The sequence below is a fragment of the Bidens hawaiensis genome, unplaced genomic scaffold, assembly GCF_021521415.1.
Source record: "Bidens hawaiensis isolate Kalapana, Puna unplaced genomic scaffold, B.hawaiensis_p1.1 tig00018577_1, whole genome shotgun sequence".
Taxonomy (NCBI): Eukaryota; Viridiplantae; Streptophyta; class Magnoliopsida; order Asterales; family Asteraceae; genus Bidens; species Bidens hawaiensis.
Genome location: NW_027492815.1, coordinates 73351 through 97083, shown reverse-complemented (window position 1 = coordinate 97083; position 23733 = coordinate 73351). Strand labels below are relative to the sequence as shown.

The following is a 23733-nucleotide window of genomic DNA, read 5'->3' as shown; positions in this document are numbered from 1 at the left end:
ATGGAGTGAAAGAGGCTAGGGTTTTGAGAGACCTGATGGAATGAAGGGATGAAAGAATAGAATGAGAAGATGTTAGAAGATTTGAGAAGTGGGTCCATGTCTGCGTGAAAAAGAGGGCGCGCAGACTTTTTTTAATGAAATGTTTTCTAAAAATTAAACAGTCTTCAAGCCTAAAGGTCTGCGCATGGTCTGCGTCGCGCAAACATAAGAGGCCAGGAAGATCTTTAGACAAAAAACAAACACCACCTAAGTAACTACCTCGGTACCTCTTTCTTAACGACCCCGTTGTCTAAGACTGAACACCAGATCTTAGCACGAGGTGACTTTGTGTTACATGCTAGGTTATTTGTAGAACTAGACACGAAAAAACTATTGGTTCAGACGTTACTTGAGGGTGTCAATATGCGTTTGTTTTATATGATGTATCTTGATGTGTTTTAGTTTCTAGCTACTTGCTTGTTTTTATCCTAATAAACTTATTTTCATCGCTCTAAAAAGAAAACCAAAATGTTTTTGATTAAAATTGAAAATGAGTAGTTCATTTTATTTTGTTACGTCTGATTGCAATCTGCGAAAATCCTGCCTATATATACACACACACAAGGTTTACTTCGTTAAGCACGTGTACCACATGAACATTTATGCTTAATGCTCTTCAGACATGGTGAGAGAGGGAAAGAGAAATAATTATCTAGTTACATAATATCACATTATAACTATTGTTTATACATTTTTACGGTTTTACCTTAGTTATCTGACTGTAGATTGACTTGTTACATAATATCACATTGACTTGTTGCAGCTCCCTTTATGGCATTTCAGCATACACTATTTATTTGCTTTATTGATTGGTATGTGATTAAATGAAAGACTAGAATATCTAAACTTATTGTGATATTTGTTTGGAACCGGCAAATGCTAGAGTTTATACCAGCTTTTATTGAAAGCCTGTTAATGTGAAGGTTAGAATTGCTACATCACTAAGTATCATTTGAATCTTCGGTGTTATACCATGTGTTATATGAGCTCTACATGGTGTGTAAATATGCTTTTGATGTGCAAAACTAAAGGTGCTTAGGGTCTGATTTAATAGTATGTTTAAATAGACGTTTAAAGCCGAACCATCACCTATGCTTTCGGAACACAATAGAGCAAACTTGCCTGGTTAGATTGCCAGCCAAGCCGACTGATTTTACCAGGGGTGGTTTCACGGGCCGGTTTTGACAATTTGCTGATATGAACCAATTCTTTATTTTTTCAAGATCATTAGTTAGCATTTACATGTCTAAAATGGTAAAGATGATTATTGATTATAACATATACACATACTTACATAATTTAAAAATAAAAGGACATATATAGGCAAGCCGGTTTCAGGTTTCAAACCGTACCGAACTATAAACCGTCAAACTTTGAAAGCCAAACCATTTAAATCTCAAACTATAACTTACATTCAGTTTAAATGATTCAACCACTACATATGCACAAACCTTTTGCTTTCCTCATTAGAACCACCACAAACTATAAAAGCATAGCAATTATTGTACTTGTATACTCTTTACATTATCCATGATATGTACCATATTTTAAAGTACAATAGAAAATCCAACATGTTCAAGATTCTCTCTTACCCCTTTGCATATCTATTCTTTGCCCTGTAATAATACTTCTTTATAAAAAAAATAGTAACAAATTTGCTTCATACATCAAATGAACACAATCATACCTCTATGGCTCTATCATCCGAATCTTAGTTACCACCCTCCGGTTTTTGTTTAGCGAAAAACGGGTCCCACTCGTGAACACCAATATACTTGCCTTCTTCTAATAACGCGTATTTCCAACTAAGTTCTTCGATAAAATCATCATTCGTGCGCCCGTCAATCATATCTTATATCTTGTCTCAACGTCGTCACTTTGTTAATAATCGCATCCACCGATACATCAAACGCATCTTTTGTAGTCTCCAGTTTGGATCTAGGATCCGCATAGATCAACCTTGGGATCAACTTAATAACCTCCTCCCTCATCTTAATAATCTCATTAGGATCAATTTGTCGAAGACGCTGTTCTATACTTATATTCCTTCGAATATCATCCTCGGGGATAAAAACCGAGTATTTTGTATAATTCTTCGGTAAATGCCACGTGTACTGCGTGTAGAACGAACCCAGATGAAAGAACACGGGTATACAACCCGCCAAGATCGAGTCAAAAGCCGATCTTCGGGTAAACGAATCACCCTGCGGTTGTAAGCAAAAAACCGAACTTTGAAACATTCTCATCACATTACTCGGCGAATGACACTTACTTTCACCACGCCCGCATTCTAAAAGCCTCCCGACACTCGAGTTCTTGCATTGACCGATCAAAAGACTCCGGATTGACTTCGGGTTACCGGGTCGTGGAGCACCCGCAAAACAAAACAAATATTTTCGGTCCAGTTTCAGCATTCGGTTTTGCCAGTCAAATATTTCCGAATCTTTAGACGGGTGAAAATAAGTCGGGTATGGAATCGCAAAGTCGTTCGAGTTCCACGGGCTCGACTCGATTAACAAAACAGACATGTGTCTTGCAGCCGGTAACAACAAGAACTTATTCCCCCAATCAGTTTCTTCATCGGTCAATCTTCGAAAATCCCATGTAATTCTACCTCCAACAAGAAAATGATCTTTACCATTCATTATCTTCCATTCATCTCTATTTTGTAACCAATCAACAAGATCAAGAGATGCAGCATCTCTAACCGAAATATTATACCCCCAAAGGTATCTTGCAGCATCAAACCCTGCATAAAACGGGACGAAAAAGGCAGAAGCCATGGATGCATCATTAGTAACGCATTTATACTGTTTCATCCGGTTATAAAATATGACATCCACCGTGAACTGATTCGTGGCGTACCATCCCTCATCCAAAAACACACCTTCCGAGTTATTCAAAGGCGGCCCGAGCCCTAAATTTGTAACAAACTCACACATATCAAACCATTTGTTAATACTCGAACATTCCTTCATCATGTCTTCGTTGAACCGTGGCGGAAGATCATGAATGTAAACGTACCTCCCACCGCACGGATCACTCTTGTTTTCGACACTTCTCATCGCCTTCATAAATGGAAAGTCCCTAGGGAGATTTAAGCTATCGTTTTTTACGCTTTCGGGTTGAGAAATAACCGGATCGACATTCGGTTCGGGCACATTAGATTGATTTAATGTGGGAGTAGTTTGAAGATTGGTGGTCCAGAAAGAAGTACCTTCAAAACCTTGAATATGGAAGTAGAATAAGCTAATCCAAAAGAGAGCACATACTAATCCTACTGCACATATACGAGTTCGATGAAGCGCGTAACTCGCCTTTTCCATCGATGGATGTTGGTGAGCTACGACTCGTTCGTTATAAGCTTGTAATTAAAACGGCTTAGTTTTGCTATCTAGAAAGAGACAACAGCGTAACTTTGGCCGTTTTTCGCCACTTTTCTGTATAAACACTACTCTTTAATGATTTATGGTGAGTTTAATGAATCAATTACACATAAAAGAGTGGAGGTATTGGAACGAAGAAGATGGAGTGTAAGTTAACGTGGCAGGTGCATTGTAAGTATGGACAGGTACAGGGTGTGTGTTTGTTTGTTTTATGACTTGTTCTGAGAGTTATGTCGGTAGCCTGTAGAAGAATGCCACGTGGCGAAATATGACGCAATCTTCTCCTGAAATTATTCCAAGTTGGAAACTTGTGGCGTGGTCAAATTAATGCGGCCTTTGTAATACGCTATAAAGTTATTGTCAAGTGTTTTTATAATATTACATGATGTCATGCTATATTATTAAAAAATAGTGACGTTTTCTTGATTAATATGGTATACCGTGTTGTGTATTTTTCATTATTACCTAACAATTTTTTTCTGCTTAAAATTCCTGAATTTTGCGTTTGTAATTGTAAGAATTTAAACTCACACAGTAACACCTCATTTTTTAAAGGACAAACATCATACCGCTAGTTATATAATACGCTATAGTGTTGAATTAACTATAGAAAAAAATCCCTAAAAAAACCTCATGACCACCCTACCAAAGTGATGATCCCTCTAACTGTCTTTCCTTGAAACATATGATATGATATTTGCATGTTATTAATACGTCTTAGGATGCCTCTTATGCCTTGGCGCCATAGACACTATACGGCCACCCCACCAACTTTTTGCTCGTTAAGCCACGCCGACCAAATCAAGGGAGTGCCAAAATGGTGGTGCCACCCCCTTTCCGTTATTGTGATGGGGCTGAAATGACTGTGGTGACCACCCCACTAAGGAATTAATTGTTTGAACTAATAAAAAAAGTCCATCTCATCCTACTGTATCAGTTTCTTTTTTTATATAATTTTTAAATAAATGAATTGTTATTTTAATGGGGTAGTGATTAATTATCTCGCAACGCTTAAAGTAACAAATAACTAGTTATTCTACATGACCTGACGAGATAACTAGTATTTATTAGTTATCCCATTACACATAGTTTGGTGTGTTAGGAGCTCCTCGTTCTCAATAATGTTTATATATAGTATAATGAAATGGGAATAGAATACTTTAATTGAGTTGATGGTTTTGATTTTTGAAGGAACCAAAGATGGGATCCACATATGTCGGTGATGTCATTGAGATTCGAGTCCTGGACTCCCACACTGACCACCGTTTCTTACATTACATGTGCGATTGCTTCTTGGGGTGGAAAGCAAACTATGAACTTGATGGATATGTTGTTATATTTCAAAAGTAATAAGATTACAAATATAAATTACCTTTTCATTCTCAGCAATTGGTTGTCATTACTGGAGAGCGTTTTTAAGCTTTGAAATATTCAATAGTGGTTTTGATATTGTGATTAAATTGACTCTTCTAGTACCTACATTTACTATAACAAATGGAGAGCTAAATAGTGATTTGGGCAAAACAAAGAAAAAAAAAGGTGGGCGGGTTGGGGGTCTAAACGGTTATACTATCGTTTGGAAAAAAAAAATAGCTAGTTTTACAACCTGGATACCGCCAAACGGAGTCCAAACTAGTAAACTGGTTTTTGGCAGATCAAATCCCAATCCAACCCAGTTTCAACATAACCAGTTTTGCTACAATTTCAAATTAGTTTTCAAATCGATTTCGAATCGCGAACCAGTTTTTTCACCTCTATAATCATCCATAGAGGTACTAGGGGCGGGGGGTGTCCAATGGCAAACACATTAGGAGTAGGGATGCAACCGAGCTGAGCTGCTCGAGCTCGGAATGATAAAAAGCTCGAAACGAGGCGAGCTTTTTCAAGCTCGAGCCGAGCCCCAGGCCTCAGATAAAACTGGTTTAGTTATCAAGCCCAAGCTCAAGCATGTTTAGGCTCGTCAAGATATTACTTGGTTCAGTGGGTCTAGGCCCAACTCTCATATTACTTGGTTCAGTGGGTATAGGCCCAAATTCTTATTGGCTGTGGTAAAGCTTTTCATTGCTAAGCATCAACAACTAAAATACATAAAACTAAGAATGATACATATTTTGGCCCTAAATTACAACAAAATTGATTCCAACTTCAACGAAACACTAACCAATCATACCTCCATTGAAGTTGGTCATGTTTGAGGCTCTTGCTTGTTCACTAAACCATCTGCACTACCATTATGCAACTTTGGTTTAGGGAAATATGGTTCCCATTCGCGAACAGCCGCCTCGTCACCTTGTTCTAACAACGCGTACTTCCAACCATATTCTTCAACTAAATCGTCACCCGTTCGCCCATCGATCTTATCTTGTCTTAACTTACTCACCTTGCGGATAATTGCCTTCAAAGATATATCAAATGCATCTTCTAAAGTCTCCAATTTGGAATCAGGATCAGCATAAATCAATCTAGGAATCATATTTATAACCTCTTCCCTCATCATCTTAACCGTGTTAGCGTCGATTTGACCGAGCCGTTGCTCTATACTCACATTTTTCTTAATATCATCATGAGGTATAAAAACCGAGTATTTCTTATGGTTTTTAGGTACATGCCAAGTGTACTGCGTGTAAAACGAACCCGGATGAAAAAACACGGGGATACAACCCGCCAAGATCGAGTCAAAAGCCGACCTTCGGGTATATGAGTCCCCTTCCGGTTGTAAGCAAAAAACCGAGCTTTGAAACATTCTCATCACATTACTCGGCGAATGACAATTCTTATCATCAACCCCGCATTCCAAAAGCCTCCCGACACTCGAATTCTTACACTGCTCAATCAAACGACTCCTAATCGAGTTCGGGTCACCCGGACGTGGGGCCCCCACGAAGCAAAACAACCATTTCCGCTCCGTTTTCCTCATCCGGTCTTGCCAGTCGAAAACTTCCGAATCTTTAGACGGATGAAAATAAGTCGGGTATGGGATTGCAAAATCGTTTAAATTAGATGGGCTAGACTCGATTAACAAAACCGACATGTTCCTAGCAGCGGGTAACAACAAGAACTTATTCCCCCAATCGGAATCCTCATCCGTCTTTCGTCTAAAATCCCACGTCGGTCTACCCGCAACAAGAAAATGATCTTTCCCATTATAAATCTTCCATTCATCTCTTTTCCTTAACCACTCCACAAGTTCAATAGAAGCAGCATCTCTAACAGAAGCATTAAACCCGAAAATATATCTCGCAAAATCAAACCCTAAATAAAATGGAACATAAAACGCTTTAGCCGCGAATGCATCTTTAGTCACGCATTTATACCGCTTCATTCGGTTGAAGAAAATAACTTCAACATTAAAGTGATTGGTGTCATACCATCCGTGATCCGAAAACACGCCTTCGGTGTTGCTCAATAGCTTTCCGAATCCACCGTTGGTGGTGTGTTTACACATATTTAACCACTTTTGATTACGTTTGCATTCCGTAATCATATCCTCGTTGAACCGTGACGGAAGGTCGTATACGTAAACGTACCTTCCGTCACATGGATCGTTGCTCCATATGAATTTGCCTACGAAGACTCCGTTGTTGAAGTATAACAAGCATAACGATAAGAAAGCACAAATTAAACCTATTACACAGATGTGAGATTGCTGGAACACGTAACTTTTGCTTTCCATTGGTCGAATTAGACAATTAGGTTGAAATTAGAAGTGTAAAAGAAGTGAATTTGGTTGAATTGAATAGATGCAGTGAGGCAGTCAAAGGAAGAAGATGAAGTGTAAGGTAGCGTGATTGGCGCATTTTAAAAAGTAGTGTTATTAGCGCATTTTACGACTTTTTCTCACGTTGTGTCTGTGGCCTGTAAATGTATGCCACGTGTCAGAAAAAAAATACTTTCCAAGGTGTTTTGCACTTGTGGTTAATTCAATTGTATTATAGCTCCTCATATCGCGCAATAATTAATACTTAATTTTTTTTATTTTTCTAATTTTGTTTTAATTAAAACTAAAGAAATAGTATTTCATTCAGTAAATAAAAAATAGATAAAGTGTATAAATTATAAATTTTAAAATACATAAATACTTGAAACAACACTTTATTAAATATATAAAATAGTTAAAAATACCATTCCCAATTCCATCAGCATTTGACTTATGTTATGACTTCAGATGTATATTTATCGAGAGCGTTAATTGTCTGACCATATCTTGTCATTTTAAACACATTTGTTCCTCTATACGATCGCTTGATCCTTCATTTGAAACAAAATAGTTAAAACCTGTGACCATAATCTCAACGCTCGTTGTTCCACAGGGTCCAAGTCTTCGAAAACATATGCCCAAGCCATTGCTAACGCTACCTCTTTTTCATGGGTCCATCTTCGTGGCCCTACCCTAATTATCGACGGAGGATTTAGTTGCTCCATATAGATTGGGGAGTATTTGTTGGGTAATTTGAAAAAAAATGAAGATAGTGTTAAAGAGTGTGAGAAGGTTTTTTGTGTAAATGAAATGGGGTTAAGTTTATATAAATAAAGGTTTTTGTTTTTGTCTTTTTTAATATAGTCATTGGTGGGTGGGTTGGGAGGGGGGGGGGGTTCCAACGGCTCTTTTTCTGAAAATGCAAGTAGTCACAACTATGTGTACACAATGTTCACCATAACAATGCCAACCAAAACGCCGGGGAAACCCCCCTTCCCAGGCCTTTTGACATAAAAACGCCTTCAAATTGTTCCGACTACGGATGTTCTTATATTGAATTTGAGAACTAAAACATATCTGTTTTATTTATACGATTTTGAATCTAAGAAAGAGGTCGAGGTAGATTGACAGCTCTTCTGAATGGCTACTAGTCTACTACTACTTACGTTTGTTAGTAAGACATAAGGCCGGCTCAGCGTCCTCGGAGGCCTAAAACTAACTAAAATGTTGAGGCTTTTTTCTTTTATTTTTTTTATGCGTATAACACTAGAGAATATACAAGAATTATAAAATATGGATAATATGCAATGATAATAATGGACGTTAAGCAATCCTTCTTGCTTGTGGTCCTTTAATAAATTACTAAACTTTACTTTCAAAATTTCATAACACATAAAATCATATTTAAAATGAAGGTCCTATAAAAATGAAGGCCTAAAACCATTGTCTCATTTAGCTTAGTTACAAGACGCCAAGAAGGCCCTGGTAAGACACTAGTTATCTTCACAAATTACAAGGCTCAATTTTAAAAATGAGAGATAACCTTTAATTGAGAACCAATGGCTAAGCATACATTGAAATAGTTAAACCTCAGCAAACCACTATATATGGTAGCGGTTGTGTGATAACACATTTCTATTCTTGACTCTATGCTTGGTCTAATGCATTTTTCTTTGATTCCGAAAACAAATCCTTCTAAATTCTCTAATAATTGAAAAGGAAGCTATGCTCCCCTCCTCTGCTCTAGGTGCTAACAACTTGTTCAGCTCAGTTATCTAAACAAGTTAAATGCGTTTAGGTCGCACCACTGGCGGATCTTTATTCGGATCAAACCGGGCCGCGGCCCCATTACGTTTTTCGCTTAGTATATATATGAATTCAAAAAAATCACGAAAATATATATATGAATTGAGTCCGACCCAGCCAAGTTATTTGAGTCCAGCCCATCCATATTATTTGAGTCCAGGCCAGGCTTGAATTTTTATAAATGTAAAGTTTGTTTAAAGCCGAAGATCAAAAATCGTTTGCGAAATAAACATAAAGATAAATAAATGAATGCTAAGAAATAAAACTACATAAGACTAACCCCAAACCCAAATAAACTTTAAACAAAAAAAACTAAACATTTAGCCCAAATCCAACCCTAACATATGGTTGATGTTTGAACACAACAACAAATGGAGGTTCCGTTGTGCGATGGCTGTTGTGTGACTTACTGACTTATGAGGTTCGGCACAGAAGTTAAAACGGAATCTGAGAAGCAAGTAAGTGAATTGATGAAATCGTTTGGATGTGAAATCGATTGATTGATTGGGCGCTGTCGTTGTCTGCTGAGACCTGAGGTTTGGAACTGACTCTTGTGGAGTGAAATCGACTAATCAAAACAGTCAATAGAAGCAAGCAAAGACCAGGTTCGGCAATTCGCATTTCACCATTTTGTATTTCTTTCAATTTGGTATGTTAGGGTTTGGAATTATTGTTTGACTCGACCCGAACCGATTTGCCGACCCGATACTTAGAAGTAGGAAAAAAAATATTCAATTGTTGTGGCTTTCGGCCAATCCATACTAAATGCTCAAGATCCACCACTGGGTCACACTAGGGATGTTCACGGTTCGGTTTTAAACCGTGAAACCGCCCAAACCGGTCGTCGGTTTGATTTCGTGGTTGGTTTTTGTTTTTAACTTTCGGTCGGTCGGTTTGAAAATTTTCAAGCCGTAATGAACGGTTTGGTTTACGGTTTATACAAAAAACCGTTCGAATAAAACCGGACCGGACCGTAAGATTGTATAATATATTTTAGTTTTTGTTATATATTCTATAATGCATATATTTAGTTATCTATATTTAATATTTGATTCGATTAATTAATATGAATATAGGCTAAATCTATTTTTAGCTTCAAAGTGTAGTAGCAGACCACAATCTGTAGTTATAAACTTAAGACTTGTGTTTTTAATTTATTTCATGAGATAGTTGTTTTTATACTTTATTTCTTTTATTTGAATGATGAGATTCATATAATTATAAACGGGTAGTATGCTCTTATAACAAGATTGTTCTATGCATTTTGGATAATATTTTATTTTATCTTTTGTGGGTTTTTATTATAAAGACATAACAAGTTTAAAACTTTAAACCGTGAAACCGAACCGGACCAAACCGTTAGTAACGGTTCGGTTTGGTTCAGTTTTGATTGTTGACGGTTTGGTTTCGGTTTTCAATTTCCAAAAACCAGTACAAACGGTTTGATCACGATTTAACCCAAAAACCATTTCAACTGGACCATGAACACTCCCAGGTCACACGATTAAAAGTGTATCCACTTTGATGTGTATATATGCTGTATATGAATTCAAGACTTAGTTAGAATCCATGTAACCAAAAGTCCAACCAAACACTATTCACGCCATTAAAAATACAATAAATAAATAATAAAATAATCACTTTTGTTACATTATTATACGACATAAAATCAATTCATACGTCTCGAAAAAGATACCATGAACTATATTAGATACAATAATACTAAAACTTATTTTGAAATACTTTTTACAAATTAATAAATGTATTTAATATTATAACTTCTTATTCACGTTTTTTTTATCTATTTATGGAGACGCCCAAAATTTTTAAATTTACCAAACTACCAACACTAATATTTTATTAATTTATCCATAAAATATTATTCAATATTTGTTTTATTAAAATAAATGATCCAGTTACCATAGAGAGACAGATAAGCGGGTAACAAGTTGCGTCGCTGCCTCATTTTGAATAGCAAAACTGATTCTACTAAAATCAAAGTTATTGTTTCTTGGCGTCATTGAGTTACGAGCTAAACCCTTTTAGATTGACCGCAAGACAACTTGGAATATTAGATTGCACAATACAGGGAGCTGGTATTTAATTTAGGTTCCAAACGAGCAGTTCGATTAAGAGCTACTCAAGTATCGAACTATGGATCAATACAAAGCTCAATACAAGCAGTACATGTCTCAAATAAAGTTTCTTTAGCTATCGACTAAGAGCTCGAGCCTTGAATAAAGAGCCCTTTTAGGCTCGTCAAGCCTTGTGAGCTTTAAATTTTACCTCCTTTAAATTTCTATGTATTAACTTCACACAACACAACCAAGCTCGAGCAGAGATTTTACTCATTTAAGATGCTTCTTGAGCTCGAGCCTAGCTTAAGCTCGTTTAAGGTGTTTCTCAAAATATATAAATATAATTAAAAACCTACATAAATTAATTAATAAATAATCCCATAACCGGAGCTCAAATTTTAGGAAAAGCTATCATAATCGAACTCAAACTCTCATAAGTTTTGTAACTTCGGGCTCGGCTCGGCTTGTTTACACCGGTATTGTAATTGGAAATTGTTACACAACTTATTGACACAACGCTGAAAAATAGGTCGTCAAGACCTTACACTAATTTAAAAATGCGCCAATCACGCTACCTTACACTTCGTCTTATTTAATTCAATCAAAATTCAAAAACCACATTCACTTGTTTAATTTTATAATTTTCTATCAATGTATCAGTTCCAGCAATCTCATATATGTGTAGTAGGCTTAATATGTGCTTTCTTATCCTTATCCATATTATACTTCAATAATGGTGTTTTCGAAGATACTAGGGTTTATGAAAACCCTAAAACCGATCCATGTGACGGAAGGTACGTTTACGTATACGACCTTCCGTCACGGTTCAACGAGGATATGATTACGGAATGCAAACGTAATCAAAAGTGGTTAAATATGTGTAAACACACCACCAACGGTGGATTCGGAAAGCTATTGAGCAACACCGAAGGCGTGTTTTCGGATCACGGATGGTATGACACCAATCACTTTAATGTTGAAGTTATTTTCTTCAACCGAATGAAGCGGTATAAATGCGTGACTAAAGATGCATTCGCGGCTAAAGCGTTTTATGTTCCATTTTATTTAGGGTTTGATTTTGCGAGATATATTTTCGGGTTTAATGCTTCTGTTAGAGATGCTGCTTCTATTGAACTTGTGGAGTGGTTAAGGAAAAGAGATGAATGGAAGATTTATAATGGGAAAGATCATTTTCTTGTTGCGGGTAGACCGACGTGGGATTTTAGACGAAAGACGGATGAGGATTCCGATTGGGGGAATAAGTTCTTGTTGTTACCCGCTGCTAGGAACATGTCGGTTTTGTTAATCGAGTCTAGCCCATCTAATTTAAACGATTTTGCAATCCCATACCCGACTTATTTTCATCCGTCTAAAGATTCGGAAGTTTTCGACTGGCAAGACCGGATGAGGAAAACGGAGCGGAAATGGTTGTTTTGCTTCGTGGGGGCCCCACGTCCGGGTGACCCGAACTCGATTAGGAGTCGTTTGATTGAGCAGTGTAAGAATTCGAGTGTCGGGAGGCTTTTGGAATGCGGGGTTGATGATAAGAATTGTCATTCGCCGAGTAATGTGATGAGAATGTTTCAAAGCTCGGTTTTTTGCTTACAACCGGAAGGGGACTCATATACCCGAAGGTCGGCTTTTGACTCGATCTTGGCGGGTTGTATCCCCGTGTTTTTTCATCCGGGTTCGTTTTACACGCAGTACACTTGGCATGTTCCTAGAAACTACACGAAATACTCAGTTTTTATACCACATGATGATGTCGGTTTTTATAGAGCAACAGCTCGGTCAGATCGACCCTAAAACGGTTAAGATGATGGGGGAGGAGGTTATAAATATGATTCCTAGATTGATTTATGCTGATCCTGATTCTAAATTGGAGACTTTAGAAGATGCATTTGATATATCTTTGAAGGCAATTATCCGCAAGGTGAGTAAGTTGAGACAAGATAAGATCGATGGGCGAACGGATGACGATTTAGTCGAAGAATATAGTTGGAAGTACGCGTTGTTAGAACAAGGTAACGATGTTGGCGTTCGCGAGTGGGATTCGTACTTTCCTAAACCAAACTTGAATAATGGTAGTGCAGAGGGTTTATTGAACAAGCAAGAACCTCAAACTTGAACAACATCAATGGAGGGATTATAGGTCATTGTTTTGTTGGAGTTGGAAGCAAATTTATTGTAGTTTTGGGCCAAAATATGTATCCATTCTTGGTTCTTTATGTTAGTTGTTGATGCTTTGCAAAGGAAAGCTTTACCACAGCATATAAGAGTTGAGCCTAGACATTATTAGTGTTCTTCCACTATATTTTCACAATCTCATTTATAAGCAATGCCAAGCTAAACTCATCATATTACATTCATTATAAACAATACATTTTTATGTCCAACAAATAGCAATGTAGGCATCAACACAATGAACTAAATAGGTCCGGAATCAAGTTTCAGTCCAGAGATCAGAGCACCAAAAAGGTTGATTCGTATTCTAGTGCAAAAACGTAACAGGAAAAAGACATAAAGAGCATGCACTCATAAGTTTGATTACAATTATCTAAGCTGACAACTAATGTACATCGAAATTAATCAAAACATGTCTAGATGAAGAACATGCATGTCTACAAAGCATACCGCGTTTTGACCAAACTAATTCAACAAACAACAATCTTAACTAATGTTAAAGCATTCAACTATGCCAGTACAAATCCATTTATTTTTTTTTATGAAGCGACTAATTTATTTATATTTAGTCCGTCTAAAATAATACATGAAGGTGAGAAAATTGTGTTATATACTCGTTTGACAAGTATTTTACGCCAATGGGTGAATTAACTTCTATTAATTATAATTATGCAATTAATCCTTAATGTTATTGTGTCTAACTTCTAATTGAACTAAACATGTAATCTGCATGTTAATCCTTAAAGAGTTATAAGAAGTTGGTTAATTTTCCAATAGTCATATAGTTAAAAGCCTAATCAAAAAAAATTTCACACATAAAAATTGAATGTCAAGAATGGGATTCGAACCCATGCCCTTTCGGACCAGTACCTGAAACTGGCGCCTTAGACCAACTCGGCCATCTTGACGTTGTAGACATAATTCTTAGATTCTAGTATATAACTGATTGTAAGATTTGCTTTTTATTCCTAAAGTAAGGAGCATAAGTTTCTTCATTTTGTTTCACCTTTTAAAGTACGAAATAATGCAGTACAAATTTGTATTCGGTAGTTTGGTCTACAATGTGGTTATAAGTTACTAAATAAAACATGATCGATACGTCAAAGTTATTAGTTACATTTGTTTGAATTCACCATTAACGCCTGGACAATTTCTACCTCTCGTCAAAACAATAGTACTCTCATATTTTTATACACTTTTAAAATAGTTGATAGTATCACAGTTGTTTAAATCATATAATATTAGTATAACCTTAGCTTGTAAAGTAAATAGTGTCCTTCGGTTTTGACTAAATGGACTAAAAATACTACCGATAAATAAATAAACTTAATAATAGAACAAATTTTAGAAGCCAGAGTGTTTATTTATCGAAAATTTACCATATACAATATTAGGTTAAAACTCGTATATTACTTGGATTGAATAAAGCAAACCCCTGTTTCAAATTGAAACCGGTTTTCTATAATTTTTTAAGTAGTGAATTTATATATCACAAAATGCTGAAAGATGAAATAAGAGAAGCGTTAAAAAATAGGTTGAACTCAAAAAATTGTGATGAAATAGATTATCGTACACAAATGTGTTTATTTTTTTTTTTAAAAAAATTATAAATATAACAATCAAAATTATATTTAAAAATAAGAAAATAGTGATTTGAGTCTTTGGTTGCGAAGAAAAATAACAAAAAACTATTGGGAAAAAAAGGCGTGATAAAACACTTAGAAGTCATAGAAATACGACACATGCCACAACCATACTTTTATTTATTAATATGTTGGAGATCAGAGCATTCATAGTATGCCAATATTTTGTGACTTGTAAGAAAGGAGAGGATGATGTGGAAGAGAACGTGGATGACACAAATGAGAGAGGAAGGACGGACGTTGTTATGCAAAAATGTCAAAAAAAAATGGGTTACTTAAGAGGGGGAAAAGAGATGGTGAGTTGTTAATAGCGCTGTCCAAACCGCTCGTCGTTCGTTTGGAATTTGCTCGGAAAATTCTCGCCATTTTTTTCGCTTGATTGTAAACGAGCCGCTCCGTTCGTTCGGTTTGTAAACGAGCCAAGTAATAAGCAAAGGTCCGCTCGGTTCAGTTCGGCTCAAATATTTTTAATACATTTTATATATATTTATATACTCACAAATATATATTTTGTTTTAATAATTATCTTAAATATTGAAAAACTAAATATTAATATAATATCTTTTAATTATGGAATATTTTCTAGTTCTTTAAATATAAAAAATAGTTATATTTAGTTTTCAATATTTTAATATTAAAGATAACTATATAAATAAGTTATATATAAATAATTATTTTTTAATTATTAATTGATTATTACATTTATATCCAACTTTAAAATTTAATTTTGTTAAAAATTACAAGCTACTACTAATTTATTTTTATGCTTATAATATTCAACTTCAAACTTCTTTCTTATAAAAGAATTTAAAGGGAGAATAAGAAAAAAAGTAATGCGCTAAGACCGCTCGATACTGATCGAAAAATGCTCGAAAAATACTCGGTTCGATTTTGAGTCGCTCGGCTCGGTTCGATTTGAAACGAGCCAAGCAACGAGCAAACTCTCGCTCGGGTCAGCTCGTGAACAACCCTGGTTGTTAAGGTGTTTTAAGAGCCAGTTTGACTACGATAAGGACAAAGCCTAGATAAGGTGAGCAGATGCTTACATCACCACATTTGTAAGACTCGGTAATATTTGTATTAGAAATTGGTTCATAAGATTGGTTTTAAGGGTTTCAACTTTTGATGGAAACATTCTCAAACCGATTTTAAATTTGCCTATCAAATCTGACTTTGTTTGGTTTTACTCAAACTTGTTTCACTATCAGTTCCGGATCAGATCGAATACCGGTTCCAATTCTCCAACAGTTGGAAATAATTTGCACCTCTAGAGGTGCACAAATCGGGTTTTTCTAATACCCGGTTCTGGGTATGACTGAGAATTGAAAAATCGGTTACTAGCAATACCTGGGTCAAGTTCGGGTCCATGTATTATTGATTTATTTCTAAAAACCATATCCTATTGTATCAGGTTCGGGTAGGGTATTTAATGGGTATATATTTAGTAATTTTAAGGGACTGGTCAGCATTTTTTTTTGAGTAACCCGTTTCTGGTTTTGGGTAACTAGCTGACCCAGCCCATTAATTACACAACACAACCGCCACTTCCATTTTATTCATTGATTCCACCAGTTGACTCCGGCATGGCGTTGTTAATGGAGAAAGGTGCAGAGCCTCAAACGGAGAGTGAATTAGCCGACCTTGACGTCATTTCTGCTCTCAAGGAATCAGCTGCTATCGAACTCAAAGTATTATTATTGTTGTTCTTGTTGACTGGCTTCATTATTGACCTAATTGTGTATTATTGTTGATCGTGATTGATACTAGTAATTTGAACTAATTAGGTTATTAGATTAGATTAGATTAAAGCTGTTGTTTAGGTTTTCAATTTTTAATTCCTGGAAATACTCTATTCTCATGTGTAATAAGTGTATATATACAGTTCAATATACTCATTCATTTTTTATTATGCTTAACCAAAATATCATTCTCATCAATTTTGAGGTCAAAAAGAAATAATTATTTGGCACTGAACATTAGGCCATACCCAACTTTTGGTAGATTTCATCGGTTTGTTTTCGGAATACAGGAAGAAGGTAACAAGTATGTCAAGATGGGGAAGAAACATTATCAGCAGGCTATTAATTGTTACACACGGGCCATAAATCAGAAGGCTTTAAGTGACACCGAGACGTCAATACTTTATTCTAATAGAGCACATGTTAATTTACTACTTGGAAATTACGGCCGTGCTATTTCAGATTCAGAGGAAGCCATAAAGCTGTCCCCGACAAATGTTAAGGTTGTCATTATTGTTCAGCTTGTTGTTTACTCAATTTCTGTGAGTTCTTCTCAAATTCTTATTAATATGCGATTAACTGATTATGCGCATGTGTGTTTGTTGAATTTCTAGGCTTATTATAGAGCGGCTAAAGCATCGTTATCTCTCAATAAGTTGGTTGAAGCAAAGGCTTTTAGTGAAAAAGGGCTTGAACAGAATGCAGATAATGAAGATTTAAAGAAATTAAAAAAACATATTGATTCGCAAATAATAGAAGTTCAACAACGCGAGGCCCAAGTATCCAATGCTCTGAAAACAGCTAAGGTTTTGCATCTTGCTTTGTAGTTATGTTTGCAAAAAGTTATGAATGTAGAATGCAATAAATATGATTGCAAGAAGAAAGTATTATAGTAATATACTAATATGTTACATCTTTGAATTAAACGATTTCAATATGTTGTATGCGTTCAAAATGCAGTTCGGGTAGGTCTGTAAACGAATTGAACGTGAACCGGGTGGCAAGAAGTTTGTGTATGTTCATTTATTTAATAAATGAACAAACATGAACAAAATGTTTGGTCATCTAGTTAAACGAAAGAACATGAGCATACGTCTCGTTTGTTTATATATGTTCGTGAATGCTCATTAAATCCATTTATGTTTGTTCATTTACATTCATTTATGTTTGCTAGTTTGCATTCCTTAATATATTCATTTAAAATATTTTTGAACCATTACCATTTAGTACAGTTTTAGCAACTTTTTAGGCCCAACACATTGTCATTCACATTTATGCTTGTTCATGTGCGTTTCTGAACTGTTCATTTATATTGTTAACGGTCGAACATAAACGAATATGAACACATTCATTTCTTAAATGAACGAACATGAACAAGAAAACCAGGTTTGATTAATTGTTTGTGTTCGATTATTTTTTCGGTTAAAGTTAAATGAACAAACACAAGGATGCCCCGTTCATGTTCGTATATGACAAATCAACCAATCATAAGTGTATTGTTTGAATCTGTCAACTCTAATAATATCATAACAACCCTCTTTCTTTGCGTTTTAGTTTTCCTTTTCTTTTAAATGGTTTTCTAATTGATTTTGCAGGACATAGTGTCGGCAATTGAAGAAAGAGGATTGAAGATTGGAAGAGCTATGTTTCAAGAACTAACCGGATTGAAAAAACCAGTATTAGATAAAGATCATATACTTCACTGGCCCGTTCTCCTACTGTATGCAGAGGTTATGTCTAGCGACTTCATTGAGGATTTCTGTGAAACAGATATGTTTTCAGATCATCTTGACTTGATATCCTTCCGCTCATTACTTTTATCAGAAACTTACTTAAATTGAAAATAAAAATATATTTGTGAATGAACAAAGTGTATAGTGTACTTGTCAATCCTTAGCTATAAAACATGTTTTCAGATAGTGCTGAACCGTTACCATGGGATAAAGAAAATGTTTATACACGTGATGCTATTGAGTTGTACTACGAGGTAAGAAGTTGCGGCCTGTGCTATATATGATCTGATTTATAATTTCTTTTTAACATTTTGTGTTGACTTTCCTTGACCAGGCAGGATCAGGGGCTTGCTTGTCAAAGAAAGAAATTATTAGTAATTTATTACAAGGTACAGCTGCTTCTCATCTTGAAAGTTTTGGTGATGATGAGACGGATGAAGTTAAATATTCCAATAAAGGAGTCTCTCCAGTTGGTATGTTTAGTTATTTATTTATTATTTACTTCTTTCTGTTATTTTAAGTTATAACATAAACCCTAAATGTTGACCAGTTTGAAAGTCAAACCAGTGTTTTCATGATCTTAAAACCTCGTAAAATACTTTGTTATATAGTTTTAACTGTTATATCCGTATAAGTTTTATAAAGATGGTCAACAAAGTGTTTACCAGCTGACCCGTTACCACCTCTCATTTATAATTTCTATTGTTGTATGCACTTTAGGAAACAAGCGTTCCAAATGGGTGAAAGTGAATGAAAGAAGAACCCTTCATGCAGTTCTTAAAGAACCGAATTTTGTTATTCCCGGAATCCCTGGTTTGTAACGATTAAATTTTAAACTTTTTCGTGTTCTTTTGTATCTAACCTTGTTTATCTATTATTTTTGTGCTGATTTTTAAATTTTGTTTGTGGGTACAGTGTTTTTTGTTGTCTCAAAGAGATCCAGTTTCTATAAAGACTTCAAAAGTGGAAATTGGTCCCTTCCATCTTGAACCAAATTACATGTGGTCAACAGTGTTCTGTTAAGTCTGGTAAACTTATTTTTACTGTAATGCATGCATGTACACTAATGTTTTGATTAGATAGTATGCAAATTCATGTAATGTTTCCTTGCGGAAGTAGTTTTGATCAATGACTGTTTAACGTTTATCAAACTATACGCTAGATGAAGATATTGTCGATTTTGACTTGTGCTTAAAGTAGTTTTACCACCTTTATCACATGTTTTTATACTGGTTTTTCAAGGTCTAAAACGAAACTTAAAATGTAGGTTTTTTCTAATTAAATTATTATATTACTCTCAAGCCTAACAATGACTTGCATCGTTACTGTTAACAAGTGAGCATAAACAACAAACCAATCCCATTAGAATTACTATATCCTGCTAACAACTGAGATCAAGAAAAACACTGAACTAAAATATTTCAAATGAACTGGTTTGGGGGCCTATAACATTCAAAATACATAATTTGAAGTAACTCAAATATCATTACCACTCATGAGTAATGGCATTAATCCTTAAAAATTACTATTACTTTTAAGAGCCTAAAGCTGAGACTTCTTTTTCATGTTAAACAATAAAGGACTTGGCTTTGATGTGAATTCATATGTACTTACTCTATTATTATACATTTTTTTATGTGATTGACAATGGTATTTCAAGAACCTTTTTAAGAGATTTACAGCACTTGGTGCATATGATACAACAATTCATGTATTTAATTTAAGTAATAAAAAACCTTTTGAAGGGTAAAGCTATAACAATCAATCATACCCAGTGGAAAATCCCACTAATAGCAGAGTTATAAGTAGAGTCTGGAGAGGGTGGGATGTAGGCACACCGTACCTTTACCAATAGGGTGGCTTCCAGAGAGACCTTCAGCTCCAAAATTCATATGTATGTGAGGATATAAGAGGCAATCAAAGTTTCACAGTCATATAATTAATAATAACACTTAGGTACTGTTTGTATTTTAAGAGGTAAAATGTCTGCAGTCTGCGGACCACATCTGCAGACCTCTGTAGCAGAAGAGGTGGACCAAACCTCTACAGTCTACAAAAAGAAAATTGCTTGTTTTTTAACACGTCTGCAAACTGTTAAAATAAACAGAAATTTACATAAACCGAATTTTTAAACATAAAAAAGGTTTTCAAACTTAAACTTTATGCAAACATAATGGAACAAGATCTTTATTAAACCTAAACTTTCTACAAACTTTTTTCAACAAAAAACTAATGATAATTGGACAATTATGCAAACTAATTAATTGAACAAAAACTAATGATAATTCAACAAACCAATTCCTTCAAAAAAAAAACTAATAAAAATTCAACAATAATTGAAAAACAACTCTCAAGATCTCGTAAGTACAAGTCAAGCTCAAGCTTGTTTACACAAAATAAACCTAAATTGATAAACACGACATCAATAATCAGTCTACGGACATCAATTAACTTGATTTCAACAAATTCTGATATTATAAACTTTCAATAGTATAATCCAATACACAAATTCAAACCGATTACATCACAAATTATATAAATATAGGTAAAGTACACAAATCAAATAGGTAAAGTACACAAATCAATAAAATAATAATACACGGACCGGAGTTGTGGATGTGTGGCAGTGGGCGACGGAGGCTGCGGACCTACGGCGGGCGAAGGGCGGCAAAGGTATGGGCTGTCGGTGCGGCCATGGAGCTGCAGCAGCGGTGCGGCAATGGAGCAGCGGCGGTGCGGCATGACAGTGGAGGTCGCCATGGTGGGGATTATAGGTGATCAAATCGGGTTGGTCAAAGGAACCGGAACCGGTTCAGAACCGGTTCCATTAGTCAACATCACTGTTTAAACCGGTTCCATGTTCGAACCGGTTAGGGAACCGAACCGGTTCCCCAACCCTCGGACCCGGAACCGGTGGAACCGGTTCTGACCGGTTCCTAAACCGGTTCTTACACTGTAACCGGTTCCAACCGGTTACAGTGTAAAAATAATTTTTTTTTCGTTTTTCGTTTCCGCTGCTCGTATTTGTATAACATGTTAAATAAAAAAAACAATTAACATAAAATTCATTTTATTTACTTTAAGAAGTTCAAAAAAAAAAGGTTACATGTTTTAAAATATTCAAAAACAAACTAACAAAACATTAAACTTATAAATATAAAGTTGTGACATATTATTTCTATAAAAGCCTTCTTGTTCGTTGTAATTATTGAGTGGCGACTTATTCATCAGAATTACTTGTAGAAACGCCTTCTTGTTCGTCGTGCACTCGAACATCAAGTGGTGTTTCGTCTTCCAGAGTGGTTACGTGTTGAACACGATCGATTGAGTCCAAGTGATCCTTCAAGCAAATGCACATCTCCACCGACTCCGAATTCAGTCTTGTTCTTCTCACCGATATTACCCTGCCACTAAGAGAAAAAGCAGATTCCGAAGCTACCGTAGAAGCTTGGGCGGTTAGTAAATCACGGGCCATGGTGGCAAGAATCGGAAACTCGGTTTCCTTTACCTTCCACCAAGCCAAAACATCAAAAGTGCCATATTCCTCTTCGGATAAACCGGTAGAGAAATCATATGCACTATACCTTCCTAGTTCGCTTGAAGGGGTGTTACCCCTTTGTTTTTTAGCCGTTACGTTGCGAACGGTGTTCATAAGGCTAATCATGGGGTCTCGTACTCTAGGAGCACTTGAACTTGATGAAGACCCCCCCGGCGTAGGCATGTGTATGTTTGACCCATATTTATTTATATAAAAGTCATACATAAATTTAAAATTCAAGTTAAAATCATTTTGTGCCTCTGTTGAAAAGTTTGGGTCAACTTCATGCATATCTAAGGCTGAAAAAATTTCGTCTATCACACATTCAACCCCCGTAACATTTAACATTGGGTTTAAAGCGGCGGCGCAAGTAAAAATCGGTGGCAATTCAAGAAAGTATTTTTTTAATTTAAACTTCATTGGTAATATGATGTTTGAAAACATTGGACTTTTATTTTCAAATTCTTTAAGATTGTTAACGATTAAAAATAACTCCGAAAGAACCAAGGGACTTGTCGGATAATACGTTCCCGATAGTTTCGTAGTTGATGTTTTAAAAACTTCAAGAAAAGTCGATAAGTCATTGATAATTTCCCATTTCTCATTTGAAAAGGGGATTGCCAAATCATTCTCGGCAAGACTAGAATGAAACATTTGTAAAGTGTCTCTTTGTTTCAAAGCACTTTGAAACATTATGCAAGTGGAATTCCATCGATGAGGTACATCCCAATTAGCTCCCAAAGCTTTTCTTCCCGTATCTTTACAAAATTTTCTATAATCCATTTGTCTTTTTTTACTTTTCTTAAAAACTTCATGTAGCATTACTCTAAAATCGTTTATAACCGATGTAACCTCATCCGAAGCAAGTCCGTCTTGCACGATTAAATTAATGATATGTGCAACACACCTTGAGTGAAAAAATACACCATTGCAAATCGGCGTATATTTTAATTTTAATTTATCAACCGCCGATGTATTATTCGACGCGTTATCAAATGCCATTGAAAATATTTTATTTTCTAGTTTATAAGTTTTTATAACATAATCTAAAATTTCAAACAAATTATCTCCCGTATGTGGATACTCAAAGAGTTCGAAAGCAATGGTGCGTTTCATCATTTCCCACGATGACGGGTCTACCCAATGAGCGGTGACACAAAGATAAGATTCGGGTAGACCATGTGGAGCCGACCAAACATCACTAGTTAAGTTTATTCCCGTATTTATATTTTCAAAATATGCAATTAGTACCTCTTTGGCCTTCTTCCACAATTTTAAACAATAACGTTTAAGAGTATGACGACTTACGTGAGTGTATTGTGGTTGAAGCGTATCTCGAATCATGGCGGTTAAGCGAGGGTTGTCGAAGTGGCTAAACGGCAAAGCTTCTTGAATCACAAACTTCGCCATACGATCTTGAACTCGATCAATTTGGTATGTAAATATTCCGCCTTCACTATCCATTTGCGTTTGTTGCGACTCGACGTTCTGTTTCAACGCCCTGCAATACGGTCTTTCGATGTGTTTCTTCAAATTTGAATTCGAAAGTGGGTTTAAATAAATCCCACAAAACTTGCACCGAGCCTTCAATGAATGGTCACTCAATTCAACCAAATCCCAATTGCACCAAATCTCTTGATTACGATTATGAGGTACAATACGAACGAAACTTGGTCCGGCGGTGGAACCTTGACCAACCGATGATTGTGAGGCAGCCATAACAACAAATATGAATATAGAAGAAGAGAAAACAAGAGATTAGAGAACTCAGAACGTTGTAATAGCGTTTTTTTGTATTTTTTTGCGTTCGGGTTTGCGTTTTGAGTGTTGTGATGAACCCATTACACCAAATACCTATTTATACTAGTAGTGGGGTGTTTGGGGAGCCAA

At 35.7% G+C, this 23733-nt stretch overlaps 2 protein-coding genes, 1 non-coding gene and 2 pseudogenes across 3 annotated transcripts; 2 read left to right on the top strand and 3 right to left on the bottom strand.

Moving 5' to 3' along the window:
• Positions 1-1750: 1750 nt before the first annotated feature.
• On the bottom strand, positions 1751-3372 carry LOC143556477 (xyloglucan galactosyltransferase KATAMARI1 homolog; annotated as a pseudogene).
• A 2215-nt stretch (positions 3373-5587) lies between these two features.
• LOC143556475 (xyloglucan galactosyltransferase MUR3-like) lies at positions 5588-7121 on the bottom strand. Its single transcript, XM_077045781.1, has one exon. It carries the CDS (start codon positions 7096-7098, stop codon positions 5611-5613), a length of 1488 nt encoding a protein of 495 aa, XP_076901896.1. The 5' UTR covers positions 7099-7121; the 3' UTR covers positions 5588-5610.
• Positions 7122-11742: 4621 nt separating this feature from the next.
• On the top strand, positions 11743-13233 carry LOC143556474 (xyloglucan galactosyltransferase MUR3-like; annotated as a pseudogene).
• Positions 13234-14017: 784 nt separating this feature from the next.
• On the bottom strand, positions 14018-14098 carry TRNAL-CAG (transfer RNA leucine (anticodon CAG)). The gene has a single exon. It is a non-coding gene; the product is annotated as a tRNA-Leu (tRNA).
• Positions 14099-16416: 2318 nt separating this feature from the next.
• Positions 16417-19483, top strand: LOC143556473 (uncharacterized). The gene is made up of 8 exons (XM_077045780.1): positions 16417-16521; positions 16863-17075; positions 17187-17378; positions 18168-18368; positions 18479-18559; positions 18640-18778; positions 19026-19118; positions 19221-19483. The coding sequence occupies exons 1-8, from the start codon at positions 16417-16419 to the stop codon at positions 19292-19294; spliced, it is 1098 nt and encodes a 365-aa protein (XP_076901895.1). The 3' UTR covers positions 19295-19483.
• The last annotated feature ends 4250 nt before the right edge of the window (positions 19484-23733 follow it).